Source organism: Bison bison, unplaced genomic scaffold, assembly GCF_000754665.1.
Source record: "Bison bison bison isolate TAMUID 2011002044 unplaced genomic scaffold, Bison_UMD1.0 scf7180017858048, whole genome shotgun sequence".
Taxonomy (NCBI): Eukaryota; Metazoa; Chordata; class Mammalia; order Artiodactyla; family Bovidae; genus Bison; species Bison bison.
The window spans coordinates 1,920,869-1,945,638 of record NW_011488621.1 but is presented as its reverse complement, the minus strand read 5'-3'; the positions used below and the strand labels follow the sequence as shown (position 1 = coordinate 1,945,638).

Sequence of the window (24,770 nt, the reverse complement as noted above, 5' to 3'; positions counted from 1 at the left end):
AAACTCTGAATATAAGTTAAATAAGCAGGGTGACAATATGCATCCCTGACATACTCCTTTCCCAATTTTGAACTAGTCTGTTGTTCCATGTCTAGTTCTAACTATTACTTGTCTTGCATACAGATTTCTCAGGAGGCAGGTAAGTTGGTCTGGTATTCCCATCTCTTTAGGACTATTCTAGTTTGTTGTGATCCACACAGTCAATGGCTTTAGTCAAGCATTTTAGTCAAATGCTAAACATTTCTTGTATTTTCTTGATATGTGCCTCCATTTATTTCTGAGGTTTAGGATCATTTTTACTATCATTACTCTAAATTCTTTTTCAGTAGGTTTCCTATTTCCTCTTCATTTATTTAGTCTTATAGATTTTTTCCTTGTTCCTTTGTCTGTACCACATTTTTTGTAATATACTTTTTTTGATGTGGGGCTGTATTCCTGTCTGGTTGGTTGTTTTGCTTGAGGTATCTGGCATTGGAGTTTGCAGGCAGTTGGGTGAAGTTGAGTCTTGGTAAGGAGATGAAAACCTCCAAAACAGCTCACACTGATTAATATTCCCTTGGGTCTGAGGTTCTTTGTTAGTACAGTGGTTTGAACTTAGCACTTCTGCCACAGGAACTCAGGCCCCACAGCAGCCTGGGAACCAAGACCCCACAAGCTGCACGATGGAAAAAAATATAAAATAAAAGGCAACAAAGAAAAAGGGAGCAGAACAATAAAGAATAAAAAATAAAATTAGAAGAATTTAAACATTTATTAGAAAAAACAGAAACACAAATGAAAACAACAAAGCAAAAGAGAATCAGAACAGCAATGGGAAGGAAAAGATCATGGTGGCAGGGGCAGGCATAGGCTCAGGGCCCTTGTAGTCAAAGGGGCCCAAAGGTTCAGGCTGGGAACCCAGCAGGCTTGTGATGCTGGCCCGTTTTATGTGCCGGTCATGTCCCACCTCCACTTCCCGCCCTCTACCACGTTCTACCTGGTCACGTGGGGATTCTTCCCCTACCTTAGAGGTCTGAGGTCCCCTCCCCATGCCTGGTAGTTAGCCTGGCTGTGAGGAGATGTGAACTCAGCAGCCTCGTGCTCTTCCATCTTGACTCTGCCTCTGTCCTGTAACATGGGATGAACGCATTTGGCCTGGGACTGTTGAAGTGCTGGGATATCAACAGTGTTCAAAGAAGCACTTTATTTTAACTTTTGAGGGTGGAGACCTTGTTTTGCCCCTATTGACTGGCACTAAGTAAACCACTGAGTGTTGACTTTGGATGGGATGTAAGCCATTCTCAAAGTCCAACTTAATCAAGCACAAGGCTGTCATGATTATGGCACCATCTAGAAACTAAGATCCTTTATGGGTAAGTCATTCAGAGTTTTAAAATCCTGACAGGAAACAAATAGCCTTTATTTCTAACTCTGTACAGCGTATTTTGACATGCATCATAAAGTCCAATGGTAGTACAGCAATGATCTCCTTGAGTGGCTCCATGTGTGGCTACCCAGGACAAAGATATGGTCTGTGATAGCTTTTTATTTGACCTTAAATAATTGACAGTAAATAAGGGCAACTCTCAGCAGAGTTGGGTAGTTTGTAAATTGTCCTTATAGCCATAGTTTCTATTTTTAATACTTTTACTGTCCTTTTGGATGACCTTTAACCCAATCACCTCCCTCCCTGAATGCCTTCCTCCCTTCCTGCCTTCCTCCTTTCCTGTGTTTAACAAATAGTTCTTGTGCCTGCTAATAGACTAGCACTCTGCTAGATACTGACAATACGAAAAGGAATGAAAACATCTGTGGGTCCCTACTCTTAGGTTTACCGGGGAAAGGTAATCAAATATACAAATAGATGTAAACTTATAATTGTGAAAAGTGTCATGAAGAAGAATTATATTGTGTTATGAGGAACTGTAGTCGGAGAAATCAGGGATGGTAGACCTGTGAAGTGCAACTGAGGTGAGATCTGAAGGGAGTTATGCAGAGAGACACAGGGGGAAAGCCTTTGCAACAGCTTTCCTTATCTCACCTTTGGGCACTCTGGGTCTCACGAAGCCTGGCAGAACACTGGGGACCTGATGTTGTTTGTACTGTTTGTCCACGTCAAGCCTGTCCTTTGTCCTGTCTCGTTCACTGGAAATGCGCTCTTCCTCCGTCAAGCATAGGCAATGCCTTCTGTTTGCCAAGCCTGGCTTTGCTATCAAAACAGGGCCTCTGTATACTGTGTACCCTGTCCTGGCACCTAGTGAATTCCTTCTCTCTACCCTACTTTGATTCCTCCTTTTGCCTCTGCTTGTAATGCAGCCCACGGCTGCATTAGACCTCTTGAACCCCCACTGGAACTTCTGCTTCTTTCTCTAGCTGTCAGATCTCCAGAAGAGCACCAACCCTCTTTTCTCACTTTGCTGACTGAGTACATAATGTCTCTGTGCCTCCCTTGACTCATCTTGTGCAGAGTGCCTTACCAACGTTGGCTATTCATAAAATTTTAGCCCCTATCCCCACTCAAACATCCAAATGCTTAGCTCTTCCAAACATTTAAAGTTTTACATTTTAATGGAATGAGTTTTGTGTTGTAATTCCTCTTTTTTGGAATTTGGAACTCTTATCCTTGCTTCTTTAGTCTTTTCTTTAGAAGCTTTGGACAGTATGATAAAATGCCTTGTTAACGCTTGCGCTAAGACTGCCAGAGATTCTTTCCAACATTGTTGAATAAGAAATGCCAGTTCCCATAGGATTAACTTTGGGCTCTACGGGGATAGTTTTTAGAGGTCACAGGGATCCTCTAGAGATTAGATGTCATGCTTGACCTTGAAACGATTTCCAGTGAAACTGTAATTGTTTTGAGAAATCTGACTTGATATATTAAGTTACTGAAAAATTAAATAATCATTTTGAAATAAACAAAATTATTCAAATAAACATTCTTTCAGGAGCAGCTGGACTCAGAAGATGAATTTGGCAATTGTACTGAACTGAGGTGCCAGATTCCTAAAAAAAGGGGAGGGGGGCATTTATAAGAATTAACATACATTAAACAAACATGGTTCCTAGCGGGTAAGGGGAGGGAGAGATAAATTGGGAGATTGGGATTGACATGTACACATTACTATATATAAAATAGATAATTAATAAAAACCTACTGTATAGTACAGGGAACTCTATTCAGTACTCTGTAATGGCCTATATGGGAAGGTGTTGAAAGTGAAAGTATTAGTCCCTGAGTTGTGTCTGACTCTTTGCAACCCCATGGACTGCAGCCCACCAGACTCTTCTCTCCATGGAATTTTCCAGGCAAGAATACTGGAGTGGTTCCCATTCCCTTCTCCAAGGGATCTTCTTGACACCAGGACTGAACCCGGGTCTCCTGCATTGCAGGCAGATTCTTTACTGTCTGAGCCATCTGGGATATATGGGAAAGGAATTTTAAAACAAAGTGCATATATGTAAATGTATAACTGATTGACTTTGCTGTATACCTGAAATTAACATAACATTGTAACTCAACTATACTCCAATACAAATTTTAAAAAGTAAATTGTCCGTTAAAAAAAACGAATTAGCAAACTGAGACCTAATGCTGCCCTCTTCCACATACCTTGGCCATACATGTACTAATTAAAAAATGTAAAGATCTTATTTTTCTTTTATTAATTTGATTCAATTATTTTTATTACATAGTTTACAGAACCTGACATGTACTATTTAGGTATATGGAATGGAAATATTTAGGTATAGTGAATGGAAATATTCACTGTCCTTTAAGAAATTTAAGGACTAGTGTTTCAAATACCAGCTCAAACATATTTGTACATGTTTCAGGTGAATGATTTAATAGTTTATTCCAAAATGGTGTCATCAAGTCATGATTTAGTTTAGAAAGACTTCCAGATAAAAATGGACATTTGAGTTGGTTTGTTTTTCCCAGTTAATCTTGGATATCATCTTAAAAATAAAAAAAGTAATTGAAAGATATAATAAATAGCATAGAATTTCCTAATGGTAATTAATAGCTACAAGCAGAGTCGGACATGACTTAGTAACTAAACAACAACATACACATAACATAATTAAATATTAGGAGAAGCTGCCTGGCCCAAGTTCTAGGATACATATTTTAGGCACTACCCTGAATTGAAGATAGGGTTTAGTGAGAATGAGCAGATGGCTAGAATAAAGCAAGCATACTGCCCATTAGAAAGGAGTAAATCCAGCTGGGTAGATTGGTGTTGACTGAGCTCAATAGAGTCTTGATTTTGGAAAAAAACAAATGATGTGGAGCCATAATCACAGTTTTAACCACTGGCTTTTTAGAGAAATGATCTAAGGCAGCATTCAACTAATACTTGTTGAACAGCTATTATATGCCAGACACGGTTTTCAAATGCTAGATGAATGACAGCATTGCAAACAGGCCCTATTTTTGCAATATTTCCAACTTTATAGTAAAGGTAGGATATATACATGAGTCACTGTAATACAAAGCAGAAGATAATAATTGGTCATAGGAAGTACACAGTGCTATGCAACCTCAAAAGGAAGATAGCTTCCAGGTGAAGGTGATACATGGAGAAGCAAGAGGGAGTGTTAAACACAGATATCCATTATAATAATTGGAGAACCAAGGTATAGTAATAGTTTAATGGAAATTCTGAACACATTATCATTGTAGAAACAATAAAGAGGTTTCCAGCAAAATTAACTGTTTAATAGAAAGTCATTATTCTGTGGCCAACAGAATAACATATTTTTATCTTTCCTGAAAATGTCATTCAAAAGTGGCTGTGAATTTAGAAACCTTTGGGAAAATGAGTTAGAAATCATTAAGAAAACAAACAGGCTCAAAATTTGAAAACTGAGTCGAAGCGTCAACATAGAAGCACTCCTAGCACCATGTGTGTCTAACATCTTGTTCCGTGGTCTTCTCCTAAGTCCAAAAGATTATAGTTAGCATTTTATAATATCCATTATTTGCCAGGTACTTCATTATATTGTCTCTAATCCTTAAGACAGCCCTGAGAAGTAGATGCTAGTATCTCCATTTAAAAAATAGAAAGGGCGACTTAGGAATTTGAGTGACTTTCTTGAGATCCCAGAGCTAGTACATCGCGTAGCAGATGGTCTCCAAAGCCTGTGCTTTGCCTACTGCAAAATACTGACTAGATGGTGTAACCTGTAGAAAAAGAATAAAATGAGAGATCCATATATTGCATACAATTCCATTGTGTGTGTGTAATGAGTGTATGTATGTATTATGTGCATATATATGATCATTCTGAACAGCAATAAATTCTTTTTAAAAATAGTTTAAAATTGCTGTAAATAATGTATATAATGTAGAACCTAAGAGTATAGGCCTATGAGTGAAGTAAAACTGCCTAACGAAATAAAAAGCCACTCATTACCGAGTTCATGAAGAAAATATAATAGTTGCTCACTTGTATTTTATCTGCTGCACTAGGTGACTTATGAAAAAGCTTTTCTTTTTTAAGTATTTATTTACTTGGCTGCACTGAGTCTCTGTTGCAGGATCCTCCAGTGTGGCGCACGAACTCTCTAGTTGTGGGGCATTGGCTCAGTAGCTGTAGTGTGTGGGTTTAGTTGCTTTGGTGCCCCAAAGATACACACATCCTAATCCCCACAATCTACAAATATGTTAAATTGTATGTCAAAGGGGAAAGAAGGGTGAAAATGAGATTAGAGTTGTCGGCTGATCTTGATATAAGGAGATTATCCTGGATTACCTGGGTGCACCCAGTGTAATTATGAGAGTCTTTAAATGTAGAAGAGAGCTTCAGAGTAATGTGATCTGAGAAGGACTTGACCAGCTGTTGCTGGCTTTGAAGACAAGAGGGGGATCAGATGTCGAGGAATGTGGGCAGCCTCTGGAAGCTGGAAAAGGCAAGAAAACAGATTCCCTCCTAGAGTCTCCAAAATACACACACCCCTACAACACATTGATTTTAGGTCAATGAGACCCATTCTGATAGCTGGTCTGCAGAGTTGTAAGATAATAAATTTGTATGGTTTTAAGCCACTAAGTTTGTGGTAATTTGTCATAGCTGCAATTGGAAACTAATACAGTCACTGACTCTGGATTAAGTCTTTGAGTAGCATAGCTAAATGAATATATTTTAACTTAAGCTTCACAAAAGAATAAGGACCCCAGGATGGATGCATTATTTTTTTGTTTATAGGATAATGGTAATTCTCAGAGGAAAGCATGAATTTCTGAAGTAAAATCTTTTCCATGAATTCTAAGGACAGGGAATTTTATTGTAAATATATCTAGGTCTACTTTATATTAATTTAAATAATTAACATATATCCATACCAAATACCAGGTGGTATTTCAATATAAACCACAAACTGCCTTAATTTTCTTTTTAGTTATTTTTCTTGTCTAATGTAAACTCAATAATTTGTTAAACTCCCATGATTCCTTTTCTTTTACCCTTTAATATTAAAATTCTGAAGTATGGAAGTTGTAATGCAATCTGAACAGTAAGCTGTGCTGCTGCTACTGCTAAGTCGCTTCAGTCGTGTCCGACTCTGCAACCCCATAGACAGCAGCCCACCAGGCTCCCCCATCCCTGGGATTCTCCAGGCAGGAACACTGGAGTGGGTTGCCATGTCCTTCTCCAGTGCAGGAAAGTGAAAAATGAAAGAAGTCGCTCAGTCGTGTCCGACTCTTAGCGACCCCCTGGACTGCAGCCCACAAGGCTCCTCCATCCATGGGATTTTCCAGGCAAGAGCACTGGAGTGGGGTGCCATTGCCTTCTCTGATGGTAAGCTATGTTTAGGAGTAAAAGAAAAGATTCCAAATCTTGAAAGATACAATTAGATTTCAAATCAGTGAAGAATACCGTCTTTAGGGAATAATCGTGTGTCACGGATTTATTGGATTAGAGGATCTTTCTAACTTCTTTATGTATGGTCCCTCCTGTGTCTGACCAATCTGATGTTAGTAGGTACATGTGGAGCAGATCTTCCCTACCCTACCCATCATGTTAATAGTTTCTGGTATGAACTTTGTGATCACAGTGGTGTTAATGGCTACCTTCCTGCTCTACCCCAACCCATGTCTTACTGGCCTAAGTGAAAAAGTTCATTTGCGGTTAATATGAGAGAAGGACCTCAGATCTTTGGCTAATTTCTGATTTCAGGAAATTAGCCCCTTTGCTGAGTTTTAAATGATTCTCAGTCTATGAGTCACAGTGTTAGGATACTCTTGAGTTGCTCAAGTGAGTTATGAATGGATCATTAACTGACTGTGTTTTTAAATACCCTTGAAGAGGTTTGTAATAAAATTTTAATGAAATTATGTACTTTAATTGAGAACTTGTGCTTAAAGTGAACATGAAACTCAAATGAATATTATTTATAAAGATAATTTTAGGTAATGTGAAATAATTAAGGTTATGATGATTTTTTTTTAGGTTATATGGATCTCAGAAAAGTGGCTTAATTATTTTTTTCTCATTTGAAGGTAGATAACGAGTTTATTCAGAGAAAGCAGTACTCTTGCCTGGAAAATCCCATGGATGGAGGAGCCTGGTGGGCTGCAGTCCATGGGGTCGCTAAGAGTCGGACACGACTGAGCGACTTCACTTTCACTTTTCACTTTCATGCATTGGAGAAGGAAATGGCAACCCACTCCAGTGTTCTTGCCTGGAGAATCCCAGGGACGGGGGAGCCTGGTGGGCTGCCGTCTATGGGGTCACACAGAGTCGGACACGACTGAAGCAACTTAGCAGCAGCAGCAGCAGCAACGAGTTTATTATGAGTTTATTAATCTCTATATGTTTGCAGTTGACAGCACTAAATCTGGGAAACAACCTTTTAGAAGAAGTTCCAGAAGAGATGAAATACCTTACATCCCTGAAGAAGCTCCATTTATTTAGAAATAAGATACATAGATTTGCATCTGGAGTATGTGGTAAGTTAGTCAAATAAAAGCACGTTTATAGTGTCAAAGTTAATTTCCTTATATTGAACAATTTGGAACTAAAGTGAAAAAGGAATTTTAGTCTTTTTTGGTTTGAGATATTTACACTTGAAATAGAGAATTTGGGGAACAACTTTTTTAAACTACTGGATTATATATTTCTTTACATGTAAATCTAAGAAAATAAGTAAGTGTTAAATTAATGTTAGCAAATTTTACCCTTTTCAGAATCAGGGTACACATAGACTGTCAAATCTGAGCACCCTTTTTCTGGACTGGAGAGAAAACTAGTTGAAAATCAAATCAAGAAACATCTCCACAGTTCTTGTTCTTTATACTTTTTGCACCATCTTAACTACTAAGTCACTATCTTTGTTTAAGATGTGAAGCTGCATTTGAATCAGTTCTAAAGAGGTGGATGAAACTGGAGTCTATTGTACAGAGTGAAGTAAGTCAGAAAGAAAAACACCAATATAGTATATTAGCGCATATATATGGAATTTAGAAAGATGGTAATGATGACCTTATATGCAAGACAGCAAAAGAGACACAGATGTAAAGAACAGACTTTTGGATTCTGTGGGAGAAGGCGAGGGTGGAATGATTTGAGAGAATAGCATTGAAACATGTATATTATCATATGTGAAATAGATCGCCAGTCCAGGTTCAAGGCATGAGACAGGGTGCTCAGGGCTGGTGCACTGGGATGACCCTGAGGGATGGGATGGGGAGGGAGATGGGAGGGGGCTTCAGGATGGGGGACACATATACAGCCATGACTGATTCATGTCAATGTTTGGCAAAAACCACTACAATATTGTAAAGTAATTAGCCTCCAATTAAAAAAAAAAAAAAAGATGTGAAGCTTAACTTAACCTGGGGAGAATTTTAAAGAAAAGATATGAGGTTAAATAAATGGCATTTCTTCTTCGTGTTTCCCTTAAGCTAATAATTTCTCCATTTAATTTGACATTTTTCCTATTTAATATAGGTAGAATATGCTTAAGGATAGAACACATGACAAAGAGATCCAGATAATCTTTATAGCTTCATTAACTCATGTAAGGCACTTCACTACTTCATGTGTCCCCAAGAGTAAAATCAGAACTATAGAATAGAATTTAAGATGTCCTGTGAACTTCTGAGGCATGGGTACTGTATATTGTCATCATTATCACTGAGCAGCATTTATTAAAGGTATAATTTCATGGGGTCTCAGTTGTGGATATATAACAAAAACACAAGTAGATTCTAGTACTACCTCTTTAAAGTATTTTAAAATATTAGATCATGTGTCTTGGAGAAATATTTTTCCACAAAATAAGAACTGTAATAAACTTATTAATGGTATGTACATTATATATACAAACTTATAGATACAGGGTTCAATTATAATTTACTTGCAAAGAAAACAGTTTATAAATAAGAAAAAATTAAGAGCATGCAAAAAAGTACATAGTAATATTTATGATCTACACTGAGGGGCAAACAGGTAAAATCTGATGTATATAAATGATATTAAGCAACCTGGTTCATGCTACTTTAGGCTTCTGTAAAGAAATTTTTTCTCATGTTGCTCTTAAATTTGAGGTTTAAAAAATATATGTAATCTGTATACAGTACCCTACCCCTGAAGGTCTGTAGTTTCTCTTTTTCTTGATCTGGGGCTGTCGAACTTTGAAAATCTCATGTGAGTGACATAAATTATGTTCTATGCCAGGTCTTGATTATCCAAAGGCAGAAGCAGTTTGGTGTCCAACATGTATCGCATGGTGCTGTTCTTGCCCCTCTCCCTACCCCATCAGAGTAGACTGGACCAGGGTAAGACGTGTCCCAAGCTGAGTCAGTCACATTCTCTTTCTTGGGGTTTATGACAGAATCTAAAACAGTTTTTCTGGTCTGAGCTAACCACATGAACTAAGAGAAAAGTTGCAAACTGGTGACCTGTGGGATGAATCTGGTTTACAAATAGGTTGGTTCTGTTTTGTCCGCCTCTCTTAAATTTGAATTAGGGTCAAAGCCAGCTTAAAACTCAATATTAAAAAAATGAAGATCATGGCATTTGGTCCCATCATTTCACGGCAAATAGATGGGAAAAAGGTGGAAGAGTTGACAGATTTCCTCTTCTTGGGCTCCAGAATCACTGCAGCTGGTGACTGCAGCCTGGAAATTAGAAGACAGTTGCTTTTTGCCAGGAAAGCTATGACAAACCTAGACAGTGTGTTAAAAAGCAAAGACGTCATTTTGCCAAGAAAGGTCCATATAGTCAGGACTATAGTCTTTCCTGTAGTCATGTACACATGTGAGAGCTGGACCATAAGGAAGGCAGAGCACTGAATTTGAACTGTGGTGCTGGAGAAGACTCTTGAGAGTCCCTTCCTTGTATAGCAAGGAGATCAAATCCGTCAAACTTAAAGGAAATCAACACTGAATACTCGTTGGAAGGACTGATGCTGAAGTTGAAGCTCCAGTACTTTAGCTACCTGATGCAAAGAGCCAACTAATTGGAAAAGACCCTGATGCTAGGAAAGACTGAAGGCAGAAGGAGAAGAGGGCAACAGAGGATGAGATGGTTGGAGGGCATCACCGATTCAGTGGACATGAACTTGGGCAAACTCAGAGAGATGGTGAGGGACAGGGAAGCCTGGTGTGCTGCACTCCATGGGGTCGTGAAGAGTCGGACACAACTTGGCAACTGAACAACAACCCAAATTTGCAGATTAAGAGAGTTCATATAGAAGTCTGGATCTCTGGCTCTCTTTTGTTTCTCTGAGAAAGAAAGATCAGGCAACAGTGGACTCACATTCCCATGTGACACCGGTTGCTGGGCTGGCCGAAACGTGGGTCCCCGTGGCAGAAGGCACTGCTTGCCAGTCCAGTGCCCCCCTGCCAGGCGGACCCCTGCAGGCCTAGCGCTGTGCTTTGCGTTAATCTTCTCGGTTCCTGCAGGCATTTCAGTCTGAGAACTCCATCTGCTCCATAACCGTTCAAACGCAGGAGTTGTGGGACAGCTATATGGGTACATGGAAAAGTAGAGATAATATGTTTAAAAGTGAAAGAATAAGGAGTGAAGGAATGCGGGAGAGAGAGAATATAAATATGAAGCTTAGAGAAGCTATAACAAAAAATGAAACTCTATGTTCTGCAGAGATTCCCAGAGAGTATAATTGTCCAGACTTGGAGAATCTCCTGGAGAGAGACAGACTGTTAGCCTGGAGCTAGTGTGGGGGTCTCCTTGACTGTCACAACCCAGTTCAGTGATTCTGAGGGAGCATCAGAAGCCGAGGAGACCCTCTGTGACTACCAAGAGAAGTCAAAGGACTGTGTATATATTTGTACCCAACACATACAGTTGGCCCTTGAACGACACAGGCTTGAACTGTGGGTCCACTTATACCAGGGTATTTTTTCAGTGGTAAATACTGCCCTACTGCAGGTTCCCTGGTTGGTTAAATCCTGGGGTGCAGAGGAAGAACAGATGGGAGCGCCCACTAGAAGTTATAGGTGGATTTTTCCACTGGTGGAGGATGGATGCCTCCACGGGACTGTGATAGATATATAGACACACATGTAAAATTACATATTATGTTTGTTTATACACATATTTCTATTAACGTGACTCGCCACACCGCAGGGCCCAGCATGTTGGAAACAGGATAGGGCGGGGCAGGCCCAGGCAGCAACGGACTTTCTCCGCACAACGGACTGGGAGGTCTGAGGCCAAGTCCAACCAGGGGACTGCTGGGGAGACGAAGAGGTACCTAGAAGCGGGGTATACCAGTCTGGAATCACCTACTTCAAGGCACTAGTAGTGGGAGATCGACCTCCTCAAGGGGCTGGGAAGCATCAGCGCGACGGTGTCCACGAGTAATGTGGGCAAGCCCGGGGCCCTGCACGCAGGAGGGGTGCCAGAGGGGAGCCATCACAGTACCCGGCACGGAGAGTGGGGAGAGACCTTAGTACTCGACTTCGTCTTGGGCCCTGCGCAGACGCTGGTGACCGAAGAAGGCCTGTTCTCCATGAAACACCGCACAGAATTTCCCGGGTCCTTCCAGTCTCCGGGGAAGATCAGAAACTAACTGTTTAAAGGGCCAGTGCACATCTGCTCCTTCCGCCCCAGGGAGACCCTGGCTCTGGGCTTGCACGGAGTGGAGCACGCTCTGCGTCTACTTCGCTCTCTTCGATACGGAGTTTGGCCTGCCGGGTCCCCAAGAGACTGCAGACCCCGGGCGGAAGGTGCCTGCGGGTCGCGGAGCCTTTGGCGGGTTTTCTGTTGGGTGAATGGGTGAATGAGTTCTGCGGATCAAGAAGACCCTTTGGACTTCATTCATGGCGCTTTGCAAACATTTATGGGGCTCCTCTTGCAAGTCTAAAAAACAGAACTAAAACAGCCCGGGGTACCGGTGCCTTTGAGTTTCTGCTTCAAGTTTGTGGTGAGTTTGGCGGTACTCCTGTGTCCTCAGGGGCCACGATTTAGCTTTGTAACTTTGTGGTAAGGTGTACCTTTTTGCTTAAACTAATTTAAGAGGGTATCAGTTACCAGCACCCAAAGAACCTTGGCCAACGCAAGAAAATAAGGAGAACAAAGGTGTATGGGAAAGTGACTAAACATTATTTTCTAACAGATAGCTAAAATGATTGAAATTATTTTCTAACAGATGGTTTACAAAGTTTGATCCTGCTTAATCTGAACAACAATCAGCTTACATGGATTCCTCAGGAAATTAGCAGGTAATTTTGTTATAATGAGAGATGGTTACTTTTTCCCTCTCCCCCTTCAGCTGCTGTGTCCCCCCACCCTGGTTATTAGAACACTGTATGCCTAGACTCAAGTCCTTGTGAGATTTATACATAGCAAAGAGCAATTGAAAGACTGAGGCAAGCCACTAAGTTTAAGCAGATGGTTCTTTAAACACTTCAGAGAAATGAGAAACCACATGATTTGGTAGTCTTAAGTATAAAAGTGAGGGTTTGAAACAGTTCTAAAGTTGATTGTTACTGATTTCCTAACTGGGGTTCTTGGAGCTTGCTCTGCTATAGAACTGGGGACTTTACAGTAAAACATTTTCAGCTTGATGGAATAGGTAATGTGAAAATAATGGCTTTAAAATCAGTATGTCATTTTCAAAAAAAACAAACAAACCCACATTTTATTATCACTCACATTTGCACGGAGGAGCTGCTGTTACAGGGGCTTTCTGGAGCCAACTGAGGGTCTTGTCCTTCTGTTGGCAGAACACCCTCTTGGGCTTTTCTTCTGACTGTTGGAGAGAGAAACCTTTAGGGTTACTTTGGAGACTCCTTATTGCCTCTTGAACAGAAACAGATGTATTACAACAGAAAAACATCCAGATTTTTGAAGGAAGGATCCAAAACTATGAATGGTTCTCAACAAAAGGCCTTCTGCCTTACCTAAAGTTTATTCCAATTTACTTGCCTGTACCTCTACCCAATGTATTTTTCCAAGATAGATTTTTACAGAAAAAGTAATGTGTTAAATAAAAGCACCTAGAAAAATATTTGAAGCTATCTCATTTCTGAAGAAAAGGAATATTGATAGTAATAAAATGCCAGTAGTTGTCTTCTTGCTTTTTCACTCATTGAGTTTATCAATTGATTTATATGTTGGTGATGTAATGAAAAAAATGACACTTTGGAAGATCTGGTGAATTAGGTTCAGGTCGTAACTTTGTGCAACTAGCCTTATGACGCTGGCCAAGTATTTTAACTGTCTTGGATCTTGGTTTTCTCATCTCTAAAGGAAGAATTTTGAGATGAACTTCAAAATTCTTGCAACTATAACATATTATGAGTTCATGATTCAGTAAGCTTAGCTCTTTTTGGAGAACAGAGTACAGTATTGTCTTTCATTAAATGTATTCTTAACTATTTTATGTGTTTTTTGATGTTATTGTAAATGGAATTTTGAAAATATTATTTTCCAGTTGTTTGTGGCTACAATATACACATAAAATAAATTTAAAATAGAGACTTTGTAGTCTGTGATCCTGCTTTTAGTTCTAGTAGGTTTGGATTTTTTTTGCACTATTTCTCTTTACTATTTTAATATTTAGAGTTTTGCCCATCTTTTAAATTTTGAAATACTCTTTTCCCATACCTTTAGAAATTACTTCTTAACCTGGTTTATCTATTTTTCTGCTCTTGCCTTCTCTGAGTGCCTTTTGGGAGGGGATCAGATGTTCATATTTCTCGAGAATCTTTCCAGTGGCTTCCTCTCTGTCTCTTTCTACCCTTTGTTGTTGTTCTTTCTGTCAGTCTCGTTTATTCATATGGCTTCCACAATCGAGATCATAGAGTCTTTCCATATTTCTTTCACTCGCACCAACTATTATCCTAAGCTCCAGGCCCCATTTATAACTGCCTAGAAATGGCACCTCATTCTGTTATTACTTTAACACCTTTAGAGCATTATAAATCCTCATTCTTAGCTTTGCAAGAAGACATTTGAATCTTGACACTGTTTTCTGATAGTTAAGTTAGACAAGTTATTCACTGCTTCTGATCCTTTATTTTTCTTATTTCTGGATTAAATGTAATAATTCTAACCTTAAGGTTCTGCTGTTGATTAAATTTAACGCACAAGTACATAATTGGTGCTCAGTAATGCTTATTTTAGCTTCCCTGGTGGCTCAGAGAATAAAGCGTCTGCCTGCAATGTGGGAGACCCAGGTTCGATCGCTGGGTCGGGAAGATCCCCTGGAGAAGGCAATGGCAACCCACTCCAGTATTCTTGCCTGGAGAATTCCATGGACAGAGAAGCCTGGTGCAGGCTACAGTCCACAGGGTTGCAAAGAGTCAGACATGACTGAGTGACTTCACTTTTCACTTTCAATGCTTATTTCTTCTGGCTTCTTTATTCAAAATACACTTAATATTTTCTCAAGGAAAATATTACTCAAGGCAGATTTACTATGCCTCCTTGTTGCCCTAATTTTTTCAGGCCAAGTTCAAAATGTTGGCTCTTCTAAAGTGCTTGTGAACCTCAGGTACTGTATCTGCAATTACAGGCTCAAACGTTAATCCTTTTCTCACTGTTGGTATCTGCTCTCCTTGTTCTGTGTCTCTGAGATCTCCTTCTAAACAATGATATATATAAGGGTAGAATTTGTGGTCAACCTGTCTTTGCGTATTTCACAGCATCTAAATGGTACAGAATATATGATTTTTATCTAAATCTATCCCTATCTGTATCTATATCCATATGTGTGTATATGGCATTTGGCCTCTGGCTTCCTCTTCAATATAAGGAAAGGAAAGTGAAGTTGCTCAGTGGTGTCCGACTCTTTGCGACCCCATGGACTATAGCCTACCAGGCTCCTCTGTCCATGGGATTTTTCCAGGCAATAGTACTGGAGTGGATTGCCATTTCCTTCTCCAGGGGACCTTCCCAACCCAGCGATCAAACCCAGATCTCCCACATTGTAAAGAGACGCTTTATCATCTGAGCCACCAGGGAAGTCCTCTTCAGTATAACTATTAATAAAGTATATGTACAAAGACTGAAGACAGAATTTTCTTTCTCTTAAATCTAGGTTGTGATTATATAAAATACTTTAAACATGAACCATCTGATCATAAAATATCTTTAAAAGTTAAATTACAGCAAAGGTTTTTTTTTATCCTGTAATGATTCATTGTAGTTGTGAACACTTGACTGGAGAAAAGCTCAGATGAGCTACAAAAAATATGAATTGATACGTGGCTCTGATAAATGATATATGTACATAAATGTACAATGGACTTCCTTATTCTTGTGAATTTCATTCATATATTTTGTTTATTTTTTAGATTAAAAAATCTTAGATGTTTGAGTGTAAATCATAACCAGCTAGCCAGCATTCCTAGAGAAGTTTGTTTCCTTGAGAATCTTTCTGAACTTCAACTTAACTACAATCAGCTTGTATGCATACCCAAAGAAATTAAGTTCTTGAAGAAGCTCCGGAAGCTTCTTCTGTCCAGGAACAACATTAAATCTTTGCCAGAGGTAAGCAAAAGATGGAACCAAATTTTCTTTTGTTGGTGAAGAACTCATTACACCATGATAGAGAGCAGTTATAGACTAGATTAGGGTGTCTGAATACAAGCCATCATTTGCTTTCCCTCTGATTATATATAATAAGTTCCCAAATCATTATGACAAAAAAAGATTATAACTTGGATTTTTCTTTTTTACAAAGCTAGGTATGCTAGACTTTGTAAATAAAAATACAAAATGCTTTAATTTGAATTTCAGACTACCAAAGAATTCTTTTAGTATAAGTATGCTCCAAATATTGCATGGGACATACTTATACATTTAAAAAACTCTTATCTTTTTTGTCTGAAATTTAAATTTAAGTGAGTCTCCTGTATTTTTATCTGGCAACTTTGTATATAGCACAAATAATAAGTACTTTTTGATTTTGGAATATATGCTAGATATCTTCAATTTTTCCTTTATATCCACTGTCCATCCTTTTCCAACCTGCTTTTCTCTTCTGTGTCTGGGAGACTGACTTGTATGAGCGTCAGTGAGCTCCTTTGTCCTCTGATTTCCTCTAGGATATGTCCAGTGAGAGGCAGTGTCAGGAGGTGAAAGGGCAGGAGAAGATTGAGTGCGTGCATGCGCACTTGCTCAGTCATGTCCGACTCCTTGTGACCCTGTGGACTGTAGCCTGCCAGGCTCCTCCATCCATGGGATTTTCCAGGCAAGGGTACTGGAGTGGGTTGCTATTTCCTCCACAAGGGATCTTCCTAACCCAGGGACCAAACCCTCATCTCCTGCGTAGGCAGGCAGCTTCTTTGCCACTGAACCCCCTGGGAAGCCCTGGAGACTGAGTACCAGATGGTTTTCCCGTGGTGCTGTCTCTAGAAGGTTGCTGTGAGCTGCCCTCATGCCTCTCTGGAGGGTCATAGCAATGTCCTGTGATCATCAGAACATCGTCATGTGAACATTCTTACATTCCCTTGGCTCTTTAGACCTGTGGTGTTAAAGAACTGTCTGCTGTTGCTAGCTTTTGGGAACTTTGTAGGTTTAGGGAACTACTTTTCTTGGCTTAGGGAACCTTTTGGTTTCCCTAAAGCCTGTCAAACTTTTATAAACAGTGACTTTATTAAACCCCCCCTCAATTTTTCCAGTTTGAGAGTACTGTTTCTTGTTAGGAACCTGTCAACAGATTTACCTTCCTTATTAGGCAAATTAGAATTAATTTGATAGGAGGAAAGGCATGGCATGCAGTAAACTGAGGGATAAAAATAGATTAATTCCTACTATTTCGCTTTTCTCTAAAGTAGATGTTTCTTTTAAAAATTCTGTGCACACTGTAATATGATATGTAAAAATATACCAAGGTATAGGCTGTAAATAATTATATTTCAAAAATTTATTCATATATTCCTTAAAATCCTACTTAGTATAAACAAGTAAAATATCTTGAAATTATAGAATAAACCTGTTAAAAGCATGTCTGTCTTATTTGAAGGAAAACAACAGCAGCAGCAACAGGATCATCATGAAGCATTATGTTATTTTGTGTTTATAACAACTTTATCATATATCTCTTATTAAACTCATTTTAGAGTAAAGATCAGGGTGGTTATGTGACTCAAGGTCAGGAAGGTCCAGGAAGGATCTTAGATCCATGCCTGTCTAAAGTAAAAGTCCATATTTCAAATCAATAGTCTTACTACAAATTTATAAACCCTGAAGCTTTTAAACTTTAAAAAAACTTGAATGCTAGTAAATCCTGTCCTGAATTATCATGCAAAGAATGCCTATAATCATTTATATCCTTGTACATTTAATATGATTCAGTCTATCATTGTTCTTTTTGGTCTGTATTATAAATGATAAGGCATTGCAGAAAATAGTCGTTTGTTTTGATAATGAATGTATTGTGAATCATTTTCTGGTCTGTTGTAAATCATGTGTATGTCTGCACACATGTGTCTGAATGTATATGCCTATCCAGTCCTGTTGGGCATGTGGCTGGACTAATGGATTTCCTTTATAAGGAAAGGGTTGTGTCAGCTCAGTGCTACACAGGAAGTAGTTGTGAAGTAAGTGCCAGTGGAATTATGTCTGTTTTTTGTCTCCCAAAGATTCTTTCTGTTTTAATGATAGAAATGTCTACTAAATGCTCAGTATCTATTAAACCCTTTAGTAAGCACTTTCTGATTAGTAATTTGTTTAATGCATTCAGTGTCCATATTGAAGGTCTGTTCAGTTCAGTTCAGTTGCTCAGTCGTGTCCGACTCCTTGTGACCACATGGACTGCAGTGCGCCAGGCCTCCCTGTCCATCACCAACTCCTGGAGTTTACTCAAACTCATGTCCATTGAGTCGGTGATGCCATCCAACCATCTCATCCTCTGTGGTCCCCTTCTCCTCCTACCTTCAATCTTTCCCAGCATCAGGGACTTTTCAAATGAGTCAGCTCTTCGCATCAGGTGGTCAAAGTATTGGAGTTTCAGCTTCAGCATCAGTCCTTCCAAAGAACACTCAGGACTGATTTCCTTTAGGAGTGACTGGTTGGATCTCCTAAGCTAAAGTACAAAGATTAAGAAATTTGCCCATAGATGTATAGTAAGTGTCAGAGGTGAATTTGAACCTACAGATATTTACTACAGATAGTCTAGTTCTTGGCCACCATGTTATGTTGCCCTGGAGTGGTCAGAGGAAATGGAGAATTCAGAGAATCTGGTGCTTCATTTGTTGTGATTTCCTTGGGGAGAGTACTGATCAGGTAATTAGGAAAGGTGATTAGCCTCATCGAGTTTAAACTTACAAGAGATGTTTATGATGCTACATATTAGATTTGTTAAAGCTCTCTTTCTCTCTTTTGTTTCCTGACACAGGGACTTTGTAATCTTTTCAACCTGAGAATTCTAGATGTAGCTGGAAATGTTATTCAGATGTTTCCACCAGGAGTAAGTAGAGTCAACTTGTATTATAATTGAAAAATAATTTTGTTTATTGGGAATAGAAAAAACAGCGTCGGTCACTCAGTCGTGTCTGACCCTTTGCAACCCCATGGACTGTAGCCTGAAAGGCTCCTCTGTCTCCCTTCTCCAGGAACTGAACCTGGGTCTTCCACATTGCAGGTAGATTCTTTACCGTCTGAGCCAGAGGAAATTCCCTGTGAAAAAATAGGCAGCCAGTAAAACCTACGGTAATTGGAACCTTGAATTAATACAAATAACGGAAAGATTTGCTTTGTTCTAGAACTTTGGAACTTGTTCTCTTATTCCTTTTGATCTGTGGTGTTAGAGAGTCCCTTAGACTGCAAGGAGATCAAACCAGTCAATCCTAAAGGAATCAGTCCTGAATATTCATTGGAAGGACTGATGCTGAAGCTGAAGCTCCAATACTTTGGCCACCTGATGTGAAGAACTGATTCATTAGAAAAGACCCTGATGCTGAGAGCTGGTGATGGGGAAGCCTGGTGTGCTACAGTCCATGGGGTCACAAAGAGTCAGACACAACTGAGCGACTGAACTGAGTTCGTCCAAAGGAGATATTTATTAGTTGCTTTTAAGCCACGGACAATGAGGAATGCACTTTTTTTCACTTGGAGATGAATTTTGACTTTGCTTTAAGTAACTGGTATTAGCAACTTGTAACTTTTCAGAAAGAAGCTATAGTTTTTCATGTTGGAGTGAATGTGTTTCCACTTCAAGGTAATTAGAAGCCCAACGATCCAGGAGGTATTCAATAAATAGTTGTTGATCCATCACTTTTTCTGATTAATCAATACAAAATTGAGATTATCATCCTTTTTACCCTCTGAGTGATATTTAACAAAGCTTATCATTTTAACCATTTTTAAGTGTATAGTTGTAAGTCACTCTCTCTCTCTATATATATATATATTCATGTTGGTGCAGCACCATTATCACCACCTATCTCCAGAAGTTTTCTATCCATTCCTCGCTCCCTCTAACCCCTGGCAACCAGCATTCTACTTTTTGTCTCTGAGAATTCGAGTACTCTGGGAATCTCATATAAATAAGATCGTACCATATTTGTCCTTTTATGACTGGCATATTTCACTTAGTATAATGTCTCCACAGTCCATCTATGTTATAGCTTGTGTCAGATTTTCTTTTTTATGGCTGAATAATACTCCCTTGTATGTAATGTATATGCATTAAATGTATATATATTTTGTATTTTCATTCATCTGCCCACGGACAGTTGGATTGCTTGCTCTTTTTGGCTATTGAGAATAATGCTGCTGTGAACATGGACGTACAAATGTCTGCTCAAGTCCCTGCTTTCACTTCTTTTGGGCATATACCCCGCAGTGGAATTTCAGAGTCATATTCCATATTTTAATTTTTTTTTAGGAATTACCAAACCGTTTTCCAAAAACATGCAGTTTTGAATGTTTAATAAGCACTGGATGTTAATACTGACCCTGCAAATCCTACAGGATTTTATTTGTCCTGCTACACGATATTATCCATGTCTCAGTATGACTCTTCTTCTGCCCTGTGTCACCTGCCTTGGTTGCCAAAGCCGCCCATGTCTTCTCTGGCACCTCTGTGGTTCATATATACCACAAAATAGAACAATACTTTTCAAGTTGGTCTTCTCAATAGACTGTAATCTTCCAAAGGAAAAGAGTACTCTTTTTTACCTTTATACCAGCAGAGTCTTGAATTTCAATCAAATGCATGTGTGCTAAGTCACTTCTGTCATGTCTGACTCTTTGTGACCCCTTGGACTATAGCCTGCCAGGCTCCTCTGTCCGTGGCGAGTCTCCAGGCAAGAATACTGGAGTGGGTTGCCATGCCCTTCTCCATGGGATCTTTCTGACCAAGGGATTGAACCCGTGTCTCTTATTATCTCCTGCATTGACAGGTGGACCACTAGACTACCTGGGAAGCCCTTGAATTGAATAAATATTTGTTAAACATATAAATAAAAATAATTTTCTTTAACTATATTCAGTATTTGACTTAGTAATACCATGAATTCAAAGTTCCTTCTATAGTGATACTGTAGTTACAATTTTGCTGTTTTAATAAAACACCAGCCCATTAATGTAGGGTAATTGTGAAAGAATATGACTTAGTGTTGCATTTGGAGCACCTATTTCAGAATTTTCTGGGTGCATTGAAGTAAAATATTCTGTGAATTCATCTGAGGTTTGGTCCACCTAGTCCAAATGAATAGAGTTTTCCACATTTGATAGATAAGGCCATTATTGTGGTAAATGATGAACACAGAGGATGAACCAACCCTAGGCCATTCAGGTATGACCTAAGTCAAGTCCCTTATGGTTATTCAGAGAAAGTGACGTAGATTCAGCCTGATAGAATGTTTGAAGAACTATGGACGGCGGTTTATAGCATTGTACAGGATGCGATGATTGAAACCATCCCCAAGAAAAAGAAATGCAAGAAGGCAAAATGTTTGTCTGAGGAGGCATTACAGAGAGCTGAGAAAAGAAGTGAAAGGCAATGGAGAAAGGGAAAGATACACTCAACTGAATGCAGAGTTACAAAGAATAGCAAGGTGAGATGAGAAAACCTTGAGTGACTAATGCAAAGAAACAGAGGAAAACAATAGAATGGGAAAGACTAGAAGTCTCTGCAGAAAATTAGAGATATCAAGGGAAGATTTCATACAAAAATGGGCACAATAAAAGACAGAAACGGCATGGGCCTAATAGAAGCAGAAGAGATTAAAAAGAGGTGGCAAGAATACACAAAACAACTGTAAAAAAGATCTTAATGACCAGATAACCATGATGGTGTAGTCACTCACCTAGAGCCAGACATCCTGGAGTGTGAAGTCCAGTGGGCCTTAGAAAGCATTACTATGAACAAAACTAGCAGAGGTGATGGAATTCCAGTGGAGCTATTTCACATCTTAAAAGATGGGATTAAAGTGCTGCACTCAGTATTCCAGCTAGTTTAAAAACTCAGCAGTGGCCATAGGACTGGAAAAGTTTAGTTTTCTTTCCAATCGCAAAGAAGGATAATGCCAAAGAATGTTCAGACTACCATACAACTGAGCTCATTTCACAGCTAGCAAAGTAATGCTTAAAATCCTTCAACCTAGGCTTCAACAGTACGTGAACCAAAAACTTCCAGATGTACTAGCTGGATTTAGAAAAGGCAGAGGAACCTGAGATCAAGTCGCCAATATCTGTTGGATCATAGAAAAAGCAAGAGAGTTCCAGAAAAACATCTGCCTCTGCTTCGTTGATTATAATAAAGCCTTTGTGTGGATCACAGTAAACAGTGGAAAAATTTTTAAAGATATGGGAATACCAGACCACTTTACAGGCCTCCTGTGAAACCTGTGTGCAGGTCAAGAAGCAACAGTTAGAACAGGACATGGAACAAAGGACTGGTTCAAAATTGAGAAAGGAGTATGTCCAGGCTGTGTATTGTCACCCTGTTTATTTTAACTATATGCAGAGTACATCATGTCAAATTCTGAGCTGGATGAAGCTCAGGCTGGAATCAAGATTGCCGGGGGAAATATCATTAACCTCAGATATGCATATGACACGACCCTTATGGCTGAAAGTGAAGAGGAACTAAAGAGCCTCTTGATGAGGGTGAAAGAGGAGAGTGAAAAAGCTGGCTAAAGACAACATTTACGAAGACCATGGTATCCATTCCCATCACTTCATGGCAAATAGATGGGGAAAAATAGAAACAGAGACAGGCTATTTTCTTGGGCTCCAGTATCACTGTGGACAATGACTGCAGCCATGAAATTAAAAGACACTTGTTCCTTGGAAGAAAAACTATGATAAACCTAGATAGCATATTAAAAAGCAGAGACATCATTTTGCCAACAAAGGTCTGTATAGTCAAAGCTATGGTTTTTCCAGTAGTCATGTATGGATTTGAGAGTTGGATCATAAAGAAGGCTGAGTTCTGAAGAATTGATGCTTTTAAATGGTGGTGCTGGAGAAGACTCTTGAGAGTTGCATGGACAGCAAGGAGATCAAACCAGTCAATCCTAAAGGAAGTCAGCCCTGAATATTCATTGGAGGGACTGATGCTAAAGCTGAAGCTCCAATACTTTGGCCACCTGATGTAAAGAGCCAACATGTTGGAAACAACCCTGATGCTGGGAGAGACAGAGAAGAGGGTGACAAAGGATAATATAGTAGGATGGTATCACTGAGTCAATGAACATGAGTTCAAACAAACTCTGGGAGATGGTGAAGGATAGGGAAGCTTGGCATCCTGCAGTCCGTGGGGTCACAAAGAGTCAGACACGACTTAGCGACTGAACAACAGTATGGTCCTATTACCATTTTCTTAATTGTTTTGGGTTTATTTTGTGTAGGTCTTTTCCTTCTTTTGTGTTTTGTGCCTCGAGAAGTTCCTTTAGTATTTGTTACAAAGCTGTTTTTGGTGGTGCTGAATTCTCTTAACTTTTGCTTGTCTGGAAAGCTTTCGATTTCTCCATCAAATCTGAATTGAGAGTCTTGCTGGGTAGAGTATTCTTGGTAGTAAGTTCTTCCTTTTCATCACTTTAAATATATCATACCATTCCCTTTTGGCTTCTAGAGCTTCTGTTGAAAAATCAACTGATAATCTTATGGGAGTTCATTTGTATGTTATTTGTCCTTTTGTCCTTGTTTTTTATATTTTATCTTTGTCTTTAATTTTCATCATTTTGATTACTATGTGTCTTGGTGCATTCCTCCTTGGGTTTATCTTGCCTGGGACTTTCTGTGCTTCCTGGACTTGGTTGACTATTTTACCATGTTAGGAAAGTTTTCAGCTATTATTTCTTCAAATATTTTCTCAAGTCCTTTCTCTCTCTTTTGGGATCCCTATAATGTGAACATTGGTATTTATAATGTTGTCCCAGAGTTCTCTGAGGCAGTCTTCATTTTTTTCATTCTTCTTTCTATATTCTGTTCTGTGGCAGTGATTTCCACCATTCTATCCTCCAGGTACGTATCTGTTCTTCTGCATCACTTATTCTGCTATTGATTCCTTCTCGTGTATTCTTCATCTGTGTTTGTTTGTTCTTTAGTTCTAGGTCTTTGGAGGACATTTCTTGTATCTTCTCAATCTTTGCCTCCATTCTTTTTCTGAGATTCTGGATCATCTTCGCTGTCATTTTTCTGAATTATTTTTCTAGAAGGTTGCCTATCTCCACTTCATTCGTTTTCTGGGGTTTTATCTTGTCCTTTCATCTGGGACAAAACCCTCCACTTTTTCATCCTGGTTAACTTTCTGTAATGTGTTTTTGGTTCTCGCTGCTGAGGGATTGTGGTTCTTGCTTCTCTGTCTGCCTTCTGGTGGATGAAGCTAAGAGACTTGTATAAGCTTCCTGATGGAAGGGACTGGTGGTGGGAAAAACGGAGTCTTGCTCTGGTGGGCAGAGCCTGCTGAGTAAAACTTTAATCCAATTCTCCACTGATGGGTGTGGTTGCACTCACTCTCTGTTAGTTGTTTGCCTCTGTTAGAGACAACCCGGCCCTGGGGTCTGCTGGCTCTCTGGTAGGGTTAATGGTGACCTCCAAGAGGATTTATGCCAAGGGGCCCCTTCTAGGCCTGCTACCGCCAGTGCCCTCACCCCCACAGTGAGCCCCTGCTGACCCACACCTCCACAGGAGACCCTCCAATGCTGGCAAGCAGGTCTGGTTCAGTCTTCTGTAGGGTCACGACTCCCTTCCCCTGGGTCTTAGTGCACACTGAGAGGGTAACAGGCAGGAAAGCCAGGGGTCTCCAAATAGAGGAAATAGCCTGCAAGTGTCAGACATTTTTATCTCTCTTAAGCGGCAGGAGGAAACAAACTAGCAATATTTTTTCCTTCTCTATACAAATTTAAAGGGAGGTTTCTC

General features: G+C 39.5%; 1 protein-coding gene across 1 annotated transcript in view; it reads left to right on the top strand.

Annotated features, from left to right (window-relative positions):
- LRRC69 (leucine rich repeat containing 69) overlaps positions 1-24,770 on the top strand; it is an 84,685-nt gene that overhangs the window by 25,973 nt on the left and 33,942 nt on the right. Inside the window, exons 2-5 of the mRNA XM_010862016.1 lie at positions 7,804-7,930; positions 12,598-12,670; positions 15,749-15,944; positions 18,796-18,867. Of these exons, the coding sequence (XP_010860318.1) occupies positions 7,804-7,930; positions 12,598-12,670; positions 15,749-15,944; positions 18,796-18,867 (468 nt within the window). The remainder of the gene's footprint in view (positions 1-7,803; positions 7,931-12,597; positions 12,671-15,748; positions 15,945-18,795; positions 18,868-24,770) is intronic.